At 36.6% G+C, this 11803-nt stretch overlaps 1 protein-coding gene and 1 pseudogene across 1 annotated transcript; both read right to left on the reverse strand.

The window, feature by feature from the left end:
* Positions 1–6825: 6825 nt before the first annotated feature.
* On the reverse strand, positions 6826–7731 carry LOC140856219 (uncharacterized; annotated as a pseudogene).
* A 1380-nt stretch (positions 7732–9111) lies between these two features.
* On the reverse strand, positions 9112–11481 carry LOC140850983 (pathogenesis-related thaumatin-like protein 3.5). Its single transcript, XM_073253242.1, has 3 exons — positions 11367–11481; positions 10072–10367; positions 9112–9637 (listed from the first exon to the last, which is right to left on the reverse strand). Exons 1-3 carry the CDS (start codon positions 11434–11436, stop codon positions 9218–9220), a joined length of 786 nt encoding a protein of 261 aa, XP_073109343.1. The 5' UTR covers positions 11437–11481; the 3' UTR covers positions 9112–9217.
* Positions 11482–11803: the final 322 nt, after the last annotated feature.

Raw genomic sequence — 11803 nt, forward strand, 5'->3', positions numbered from 1 at the left:
TAGGATTAGATTGATATCTTGCACATAAGCAAACACTAAACATGATATCAGGCCTACTTGCAGTTAAATATAATAATGAGCCAATCATACCTCTATAGTATTTTAAGTCTACGCTTTTACCTTCATCATCCTTGTCAAGCTTACATGAGGGACTCATTGGTGTGCCAATTGGTTTGCAGTTCTTCATTCCAAATCTTTTGAGTAGTTCCTTGGTGTACTTGCTTTGGGTGATGGAGATTCCCTCTTTTGATTGTTTGATTTGGAGTCCGAGGAAGAAAGTGAGTTCTCCCATCATGCTCATCTCGAACTCTCCCTGCATAAGCTTAGCAAAGTCTTGACAAAGGGATTCATTAGTAGACCCAAAAATTATGTCATCAACATAAATTTGTATAATTAGCATATCATTTTGGTTTCTTTTAATAAATAGGGTTGTATCTACATTGCCTCTTGAGAAACCATTATTTAATAGAAATTTGCTTAGCCTTTCATACCATGCTCTAGGTGCTTGTTTTAATCCATATAAAGCTTTATTTAATCTAAAGACATGATTGGAAAAAGCATGATTTTCAAATCTAGGGGGTTGTTCTACATATACTTCTTCAGAAATATGTCCATTTAAAAATACACTTTTAACATCCATTTGAAATAATTTGAATTTCATAAAGCAAGCATATGCAAGTAGAAGTCTAATAGCTTCTAATCTAGCAACAGGTGCAAAGGTTTCATCAAAATCAATTCCTTCTTCTTGATTATATCCCTTAGCAACCAGTCTTGCTTTATTTCTAATTACATTTCCATGCTCATCTGATTTGTTTCTAAAGACCCATTTTGTTCCAATTATTGAGTAATCTTTAGGTCTTGATACTAAGGTCCAAACATTATTTCTTTCAAATTGATTAAGTTCCTCTTGCATAGCATTAATCCAGTTATGATCATTTTCAGCCTCTTCAAAAGTTTTAGGTTCAAGTTGAGATACAAAAGCACAATGATTAAGTACATCTCTAAGTGAAGAACGTGTTTTTACCCCATGCATAGGATCACCGATAATTAACTCCTTAGGGTGGTTGTGAACATACCTCCATTCCTTGGGTAGGTCATTTGTACCTTGAGGTTGTTCTTGAATTTCTTCACCTCTTTCATTTTGTTCGTCTTCTTGATCCTTGTCTTTTGGAGTTGCTGAGTCTTTCAGAGTGATCTCCTTCATACCTTCTATTAGTGGCTCTGCATCATCAACACCCTCATTCTTCCTTGAAGGAAGATCGTTAGATTCATCAAAAATAACATGTATGGACTCCTCAACTACTAAAGTTCTTTTGTTGAAAACTCTAAATGCTTTACTAGTGGAGGAGTAACCTAGAAAGATTACTTCATCTGATTTTGCATCAAATTTACCAAGTTTTTCTTTGCCATTATTTAATACAAAACATCGGTAACCAAAAACATGAAAATATGCAATATTTGGTTTTCTTCCTTTCCAAAGTTCATAGGGGGTTTTCTTTAAAAATTGTCTAATTAAAGCACGATTTAAAATGTAACATGCTGTGTTAATTGCTTCCGCCCAAAAATATTTTGGAAGGTTGCTTTCACAAAGCATGGTACGGGCCATTTCTTCTAAGGTTCTGTTTTTCCTTTCAACTACCCCATTCTGTTGGGGTGTCCTTGGAGCAGAGAAGTTATGGCCAATTCCATTTTCATCACAAAAATTTTCAAAATCTTGATTTTCAAATTCAGTTTCATGATCACTTCTAATATTTTGAATTGAAAAACCTTTTTCATTAGAGATTTTTCGATGAAATTTAGTGAAAATATGAAAAGTTTCATTTTTGTGAGCCAAAAAGAAAACCCAAGTAAAACGAGAGTAATCATCTATTATTACAAATCCATATCATTTTCCTCCTAGACTAGTGGTTCAAGTTGGTCCAAACAAATCCATATGTAAGAGCTCTAAAGGTCTAGAAGTTGAAACAGTGTTTTTGGATTTAAATGATACTCTAGTTTGTTTACCTAATTGGCATGCATCACAAATTCTATCCTTTTCAAAATTCAGTTTTGGCAAACCGAGAACTAAATCCTTTTTAATTAATTTTGAGAGAGAATGCATGCTAATGTGTGCAAGTCTACGATGCCACAGCCAACTAGTCTCATTTATTTTAGCATTTAAGAAAACTAGGCATTGCATGTCTAATTTTGTTAAATCATTCAAGTCTACCATATAAACATTGCCATGCCTATGTCCTATAAATTTAATGCCATCGTTAATAGGACTCGTCACAATGCAAACAGATGATTCAAAACTTACTTTATACCCTTTATCACAGAATTGACTAATGCTAAGTAAGTTATGCTTTAAACCTTTAACTAATAAAACATTCTCAATGTATTTGGAGGGAGTGATACCAATGTTACCTATCCCGATGATCTTTCCTTTGCCATTATCTCCAAAGGTGACCATCCCTCCATCCTTAGCATCAAGCGTGATGAATTGTGATTCATCACCAGTCATGTGTCTCGAGCATCCGCTGTCAAGATACCATTTTCTGTTTCCTTCTTGGGATGCTAGACACACCTGCAAGCAAAGGTCACGTTTCTGTCTTAGGTACCCAAGCTTTCTTGGGTCCTTTCAGGTTAGTCAGAATGGTTCCTTTTGGAACCCATATTTTCTTTGTGTTTGCATATTTGTTAATAAGACATGTGTATGATTTATGTCCTATTCTTCCACATTTAAAACAAGTAATATTTGTAGACTTGTTACTTGAATAATTTACATAAATATCCTTCAAAAATTTTTGTTTCTTCAGGGGTTTATAACCAAGTCCAGCCTTATCATATATAGCTTTCTGATTTTCAAGGATCATATTTAGTTTGTTTGAACTTAAGGTGAACTTATCTACTATAGATTTCAGCTTGTTCATTTCATCCTTTAAGTTTTGATTTTCTTGAATCAAGGTGAATTTTTCAATTGAAAGATTTTCAGCTTGTTTCACTAAGGACTGATTTTCCAATTTCAGCTCTTTGTTTTTCTTCCCTAGTTTCTTTAATTCATCAATTGAATCATAGAATGCTTCATGCAATTCTTCAAAAGTAAATTCACTAGTGGATTCAGAAGTTACCTCATTTTCATGTGCCATCAGGCACAGATTGGCTTGTTTTGTTGAGGTTTTCTCGTCGGAGCTTGAGTCATCACTCGCACTCCAGGTCGCCATCATTGCCTTCTTTTTGAACTTCTTTGGACCTTTCTTCAATTGTGGACATTCGGATCTGAAATGTCCTGGCTTCTTGCACTCGTAGCATATAGGGGGTTGATCTTTCTCCTTTTCTTTGCTTTGATCCTCTTTTGTGAATTTCTTTCTCATCCCCTGTTTCCTTTTTCTTAGAAACTTCTTAAATTTTCGGGTGATGAGAGCCATCTCTTCATCCTGATCTTCATCTTCAGAGTCATCCGTTTCATAATCAGGCGAAGTTGTGGATTTGAGAGCAATGGTTCTTTTCTTTTTGACTTCATCCTCTTGATGTTGCTTCATGCTAAGTTCATGAGTCATCAAGGATCCAAGAAGCTCTTCTAGAGGTAGAGTGTTCAAGTCCTTTGCTTCTTGGATGGCAGTCACCTTGGCTTCCCAAGTTCTTGGCAGTGACCTGAGAACCTTCCTTACAAGTTCACTGTTAGTATAAGATTTGCCAAGACTCTTTAAACCATTGATTATATCAGTAAAACGAGTAAACATAGCAGTTATGGACTCATCATGCTCTATTTTGAACAATTCATATTTATGTACAAGCATGTTTATTTTAAACTCTTTTACTTGATTTGTTCCCTCATGGGTGACTTCTAACCTATCCCATATTTCTTTAGCAGATGCACAAGTAGAAATGCGATTGAATTCACTAGCATCTAGTGCACAATAAAGAACATTCATGGCTTTGGCATTTAATTGTGCCAATTTCTTGTCAACCTCATCCCATTCTTTCTCGGGTTTGGTTGACTCCTCACCATCTATAATCTTGGTGGGTGTATGAGGACCATTCACTATGATACTCCACATATCATAGTCGAGTGCTTGTATGAAAATCTTCATCCGAGCTTTCCAATAGGTGTAATTAGACCCATTGAAAAGTGGAGGTCGGTTTGTTGATTGTCCCTCGGCTAGAGAAGTACCAACATGGGTTGCCATAGATCTTTGACTCTTTGATTGTTAGATCAAAGAAGGGCTAGAGCATCGGCTCTGATACCACTTGTTGCCCAGCTATGCAACCCAAGAGGGGGGGGTGAATTGGGTTTCTAAAAATTTTAAGCCCAACAGATTACTTATGAAGATCAAAACAAAGACTTTAATTCAATATTAATTACCTAAAGCAGGAATGCAAGAATATAATAAAGAAATAAAGTGAAGCGATAAAGCACACCACAAACACAAAAATTTATAGTGGTTCAGTGCTAACCTTGCACCTACATCCACTCCCCAAGATCCTACTTGGGAATTTCAATCCACTATCCTTTGTATTCAACCCGAATACAAAACGTCGGAAACTCCGACACTAGCTATCCCAAGCTAGATCACTTGTTTTCCGGGTACAAGTAAACCCAAAACACTCCGATTTCAGGTTCGGATCAACCTTTCTTTGTTTTGGAAATCCTCCAAAAATAAGAACAAAAACTCACAAAGAGTTAGAAAATTTAGAGCACAAATTAATACAATAACAGCTCCTTAAATGAGCGAATATAACAATAAAAGCTTTACTCAAATGAAGAACCCCTTTTTCGGATTTTCTCAAAGTGGATGAATGCTTGAATGCTTGAGAAGAGGTTGATTGTTGATTGAAGATCTCTTGAAAGCTTTGAAACAATCTCTAGATCAAGGTTGAAACAATAGGCGTGAAAAATTCTCTCCTTGAAAGATCTTGCTTTTCTCTTTCACAATCTCTCTGGTATATTGTGGATCCTCTCTCTTTTTCTTTTTGGATTTTTCGTTGATCTCAGGCTTTTTCTTGCAAATTTCGGATCCTTTCTTCTGTTCTTCTCATTTTTGATTTCACGTTTGATCCGCTATTTAATCTGCAATTTCTTTCACCATTTAAAGCATTTTGTAGCATTAGAAGCAAGAGAAAATATTTTAGGTAGATAAAGAGCCGTTAGAGGATTTTTAAGAAGCATAAATGGCAATTAAAACGGGCAAAAAAATAGCCGTTGCTGACATTTCCCGTCGCAGGGGTCGACTCATGAGTCGACTCATGTTTCAGGGGTCGACTCATGAGTCGACCTCTGTTGCAAAAACCAGAGAATGCGTTTCTGGAAATTCTTGGCTCAAATTAGCAGGGGTCGACTCATGAGTCGACTCATGCCTTGTGGGTCGACTCATGAGTCGACTCACAGGTCGTGCCAAGCCAGAAAACTAGCGTACCAAGGAGAATTTTTGCGTGCCAATCAGCTCACAGTGCCATGAGTTGACTCATGAGTCGACTCATGCACTTCAAACCTTCATAACTTCAAAAATATAAGTCCAAACACAATGAAATTTTTACCAATAGATTTCAAATCATTTGTTCTACCAAATGATACTATCAAATCAGGATTTTAGTGAAATTACGATTTTGCCCTTGAAGAGCATAAGGACTTTTTCATTTTAAAATTATTTGTATCCCTTCAATCTGCTTTGTAATCATCAAAATCAATCTAGGAGCAACAGTTGGTAGCGCCCCTTTATTTCCTATTTTAAGGGGGTGCTATTTCTCGTTGGGACGTCCCATTTTTTGGCTAGGACGTCCCATTTTTTGGCTGAGATTAAGTGTGAGAATGAGAGGAAAAAGACAAGAAAAGTTTGAAAAAGGCAAGAAAAAGGGGAGAAAAAAATAGAAAGAAAGATAAGAGAAAATTGAAAAGCATGTGACGCTTGTCCTTAGATTCAGATTGTTCGAGTGTTGAACATCTAAATCTGATTCTTGGGTGGTGAGTTCTTGTAAGAAATGGTTCCTTATGTGGTCTTAGTGAAGGTTTCGAAGGCATACGACAGTGGTGCAATCCATTCTTGAGAAGGACGATTGGCAGTGGACTTGCAAAGATAGCTATAGCACTACGTCAAATTAAAAAAGATCTTGATCTATTCTGTGTGGATCACCGTTGGAGAGCTTCTACTTTGGATCCTTGTAGAGATTTTTCTATTACCAGATCCTCATCTTCATGTTTGGTATATGACTTCTGATCCTTTGTTAATATGCATGTTAGAATTGTTTGTTTGTAATCATCAAGGAGTTCCTAGGGTTTGTGTTCCGGTAGTCATGTTTTAATTGTTAAAACTTGTTTTCAATAGTTGAATGCATGTAAAATTTTTGAAAAATTATATTCCACTAGTCACTGAAATCCAACAAATTTTCTTCTTTTGGTGCTTGCCACTATAGGAATTTCTATACCAGACAATTCTTAACAAGCATTTGGCTTCAAAAAATTTTTTTAGACAAAGTCATCCAACTGTCATAGAAGATGAGAGGCATCGAGCTACTTCAATAATGAAAGATTTACATCTACAACTATTAACAAGAGATATATGATATTTGTGGAAGCATAGTAGATATCTTTTTTTAGTCCATCAATATAGCTACACCGCCTTTTCTTCTAAGGCTCTGGATGGAATACTCTTCCATGAACCAAATGCTCTTTTCCTATTTGCTCAAGGGATTGCATTCCATATAGCTGAATTTCTTCTTGGAGCCAATAATTTGACCTTCGTTATTAAGCACTAGTTCGCTTCATATATTGATTAGATTTCCAACAATCTTTGCCTGCAACCTAAGATGCCCTACTTTATCTTCCACATCTGGATGCTTTTAAGTGGCCTAGTGAAGAAGAACCACTCCGAATTTTAATTTGCCATAAAAAATCGAGTTAAAGAAAGGAAAATAAGAAAAGGATAACGAGTTAGAAATCTTAATCGCAACCAATGTAGATAGAGAAGAAGAAAAAGAAGGGATCATGGATGTTAATCTTTATATATCTTTACTTATCAGTAAGATTAATGTGGTGGTTTCCATAGACATTGGGTTCTTTGATTATATATCATGGAAGTGGTTGATGGAGGAGCTTCTCCGTGAGGAAGGAATGTAAGAGAGCTTCTCATCCCTTGGTTGCAAAATAAATCTAGATGGCACCATCTTGTATGCTGGCTAGTATTAGATGAGAGGGAGTTAGCAAAGGAGAAAGAGTAAAGTCTAAGGGTGAAGTTGACCAAGAAGAAGAAGAGGAGAGAGAGAGAGAGAGAGGAGTAACACACCTCCTTCATTCTCCTTTTCATTATAGGCTCTGATGTAGCACTACTGACTAATCTTGAGAGCTTTTAATGTCATGTAGATCCTGTAGATGACCCAATCATCTAGCTATGAACATTAATCCTACAATCAAGCAAAAAATAGAGCAACAAGAACATTGATAGTTATTTAGGATGATATGAACCTTATTTGTATCCCTGATCATGCCAGCACCACCTCTTCTTTTAAGGTTCTATGTAGAGAACTTTTCCATTAGCCATATACTTTTCTCCTCTCCATCCTTCTAATTCTATTCTATTCAATAAAAATTCTATTTTGAGCCAACAATGTTACCCTTGGAATCCAATACCATCTTGACACCATTAGTATCCCCTTATCATCTTAGGCCTGCATGTTGAGTTGTCTAGTAAGCATCGCACGTGGATGCTTTAAGTAGTAGAACTGAAGAAGAAACCATCCATAATCCTTATTTGCCATGCTATATTGCACCAAAACAACCCATGAAAACCCCATTAGAAATCCTAAATCAAGATAGTCTTGATAGAATGCAACAACGAAAGAGACAATGGAGAAGCAAAAGATAGTTACAAGCAAGTCCTTTGGGTGATTCCTATAGATATCGGCCTCCATGATAATGTCGTAAGGAAGTAGTCATTGGAGTATTTTGTTCTTAAGGTAGGAGATGAGAAGATCCTCATCACTTGGTTTGAATAAGAAGCCGAGTGGCAGTATTGTTGTCTCTAGCGATCTTTTTTATACTCCAAGCTTCTCAGATAAAGAGCAAAGGATCAAGGAGAGAGAGAGAGAGGGAAAAGAAAAAGATGAGGAGGACCAACTGATTGAAAGTATATATATGGGAGATATTCTTGAGATTTTTTCGTACCAAGGCACCCCCTCTTAAATAGTGATATTTTTTTCTCAATTTGTTAGAAGGGGTTGCAATGATTGTGTGACCTAGATTTGCTCTGATAGGAGTCTTGGAGATTTCTTGAACTTCTAAGCAACACAATATCTAGCTAAGCATATCTAGCAAATTAGAAGACTATCTATTAAATTATCTAAACCACATCTCGAGATATTTCAGGTTCTAAAGTCACAGCATAGGTTTGCTGGCCTTGGCCTCACTTAAAGTAACCCATTATATTTGTTGGATTAAATGTGGCCTTGAAAGACAAAATTTTGCATTGAGTTACTTAATGAGGAAAATTAAATGACAATGCCTTTTTATAAATCAAAATTTATAATAGTTAATTGGCTTTCTGAATAATCTTTTAAAAGATTTGGTTGAAGAATTAGGAAAAAAACCACAAAAAGAAAAGTAAGATTTAAAAGAAGCATACAACTATGCTGCATAAATATTTTGGACTTGGCTCAAAATCAAGCTAACAAAATTTCTCCATGCATTAAATTATATGCTACTCTTTTGTCCAGTCATTGGGTGTGTGCCCATTTACTAAAATATTTCTAGAGATACATTGATTCTTGCGAGCACACTTTTATGTGCATAGCTGCATGTATATACATGTATATGCGTGCCTCTATGTCCAATTTGTATATTCATGTGTGTACATATGCATGCAAGTGTATATGAGATGCAGTGTTAATTAGTATTGTCAACAATCAAGCAACCTGAGCCAATTCTTTTTTCATGAAAATATGGTGCTGTATCTCGCTTCTTGCATACAAGGTTCATGCAATATTGTTTGACACAAAGCATATTGATGTTTATTTCCTTGCATGTGTAAATGTAGCATTTCTCCTTTTGATTAATTTCTTGAAAGGAAGAGGAGGAATGTCACAGTGGTTTTTGTTAAAGCCAGTAGCTACATGGGTTAAAATGCAGTCTTAAGTTTACTAGAGCTCTCCATTTTGTAAGTTATAAAGAAGCATTTTTCATATAATTTCTTTTATCCTTACAAAAGTAACTTAACAATGTATACTGTCCCAATAGTATAATTTTCAATTACATAGATAGGTGAGTGCTCCATTTGGAGGGGCAGAATGTGATTACATAATCTTTGGAGTAGCAATTCACAAGTGGAGGTGGACTATCATAAGCATAGCTGAAATAGGAAGGGCATGCATCCTTGAACATCTTAGAGTACATGCTGGCCTTGCATTTCTGAGGCTTCCCATAGGAATTTCTACAGCAGAACACATCCAAATCGAATGCCAGACATGCACTCTTGCATGCGATAACACCTCCACTTTGATCTAAAACCTGGAGTTCTGGTGGGCATACGCTGTTGATGCTCTTTGTGCACCCACCAATCCAACACTTTCGATCAGCTGGCATGGTTGAGACAGAAATGGGTAGATTGTACCCATCAACCACACTAACATCATAGAAGCTAGGTTTGCTTTTATCTTCCTGCAATGCAACCTGCGCAAGCCCAGTGCACCAGTAGGTAAGTAGCATCTATGTTCTTAAAAGGGCATAGTCCTGATAGGATCAGGTGTGCTAGTGCTGGTATGATCACACCTATCAGTAGGGCATAGTCAGATGCATTCTCTTCTCAATAAAATTTTGATATTCTACATATTGTAAAAGTATTAATCAACAGTAAGTTTATTTTGACAGCAGTCCATATTCCTTGTGTACAATGCATGAATACATATTTTGACATGAATATTTCTGATAATGAGAGATTGGTTTTTTGGATTCCAAAAGAGTTGCTTTTGTTATACATTTATTTCCAAATCATAATATTATGGTATTGTTAGCATCTGACAATCAACCAAACGAGGCTTTTCAGAGATGTAGAACGGATATAACAAGGAAAAGAGTTAGAGTCAAAGGAAAAAAAAGAACACTACCTCAACAAGAGTGGCAGGAGGCATGCCTATAGATCCATTGCATGAGAGAAGGCTATCGCAGTCGCCAGTTTGGCAAAGAGGTTTAGAGGTGGAGTTGAAGTTGCAATCGGTTCTGGCCCAAAAGCGCCCATTCCATGTGGGTGGGGCATGGACTCGCTTGGTTTGTCCAGGTGGGAGGAAGAAGCCACCATCACCGATCACAGGATGGCCGGCATTAGGGGCAGCTGCTGGCCATATTGGGAAGGGGCACTTATTCGTGATGTGGAATGTCACCAGCTGCCCATTCACAAGGCTACCTGAAAAAAAAAAAAAATGATATAAGTTTTAAATAACAATGAATGAGCTCTAAATCTAACTGCCATGAGAAGCAAGAACTGACCAGCCAATGTTGAATTCATCAAAATTAAAGGTTTTTATTCCCATTGATTAATCTGCTTTCACATTGGCCTTCTTCATATCATTGATTTATGCATCTAGTAGTATATGAGAGGGTAAGTACTTGTGAATGTTTTATCATGGTGGATAAATCAGTGGGAAGATATTACTACGATTCATGCTTAAAGGTGATCAGTTTTAACTGAAAGATACCAACTGGAGATTGGTGCAAGAAGTGAGATTTTCTACTTGAACACATGCACGTGGATATAAGCGTGTAGGTTGGTGTGCACAGAATATGGGGGATCATATTAACAAAATATATTGTTAAATCTCAATCACATCATTTTTCTTTTTTATCCTTTTAATTTTGTTTTTTTTGTCCTCTTTTTTTTCAAAAGAGAACCAAAGGCATTTCCTTCCAACCAGAGATGACCCCACTAAGTTCATTTGCGTTTAGTCAGGATGATAGCTAGAACTCATCAAATATTAGTTGCCAGATACCAGCTGGTTTGTCAAGAGTGACTAGCACGACGCATTGAGTTGGTCATGTGTTTAATCTCACTGAGGTGCTCTGTAATTAAATCTGGATTCATTAAACGCGTGGCCTGTTGGAGGAATTTGTGATACAGTGAGCATGAGATGAACCCATGTAGAATAATTTTCTTCGAGCCCATTGTCAATTTGGTGGTTAGAGGCGCTTCTGTTCTTCCTTTCAAGTCCCTTTTTTGATTTACATCACAAACTATATCATCATAATGTGTATTAAAACAGTACAAGAGGGTCTAAAGTTATTGCAAAAAATACAAAAGGAATTAGGTCATGCACCAGCTGCCAAAAGAACTGCCTGTAATATTTCATTATAACTAATAAATAATTAGAAGAACATGAGGCAAAGTAAAAGAGAACCATTATATTACCAAACAAGATGAACTGCCATATCAAGGGAAAGAGGACAGAGGTCGAGAGCTTCAAAATGAGCTGCTCCATTGGGTTTGAGGCATGAGGAAACTGCACGAATGTGTAGGATTTATATCTTTGTCTATATCCTGTGCTTGTTGCAGTTTGATAGTTACTTTTTATCATTCTTGCACTACAATTCAAGCGTTTTTTGGGATCAGAAATCTTTGCAGGCACGTTTGGTCCATGGTAGGTAGAATTAAAGGGACCAGGCTGATTTATAAGTTTGTTGAGTTCAACAGTGAGGACCTTGGCACTTCAGCTATTGGTTCTTTGTCTCATTTGGGTGGATGACACCGCTTTGAATAGGAGGAGACGGGAAACAATGGACATGTCTGTCCTGAGTCACAAGCATAAGGTTTCAGTTCTCATTCTTCATGATAGCACTCGGAATGCT

The sequence above is a fragment of the Elaeis guineensis genome, chromosome 3, assembly GCF_000442705.2.
Source record: "Elaeis guineensis isolate ETL-2024a chromosome 3, EG11, whole genome shotgun sequence".
Lineage (NCBI taxonomy): Eukaryota > Viridiplantae > Streptophyta > Magnoliopsida > Arecales > Arecaceae > Elaeis > Elaeis guineensis.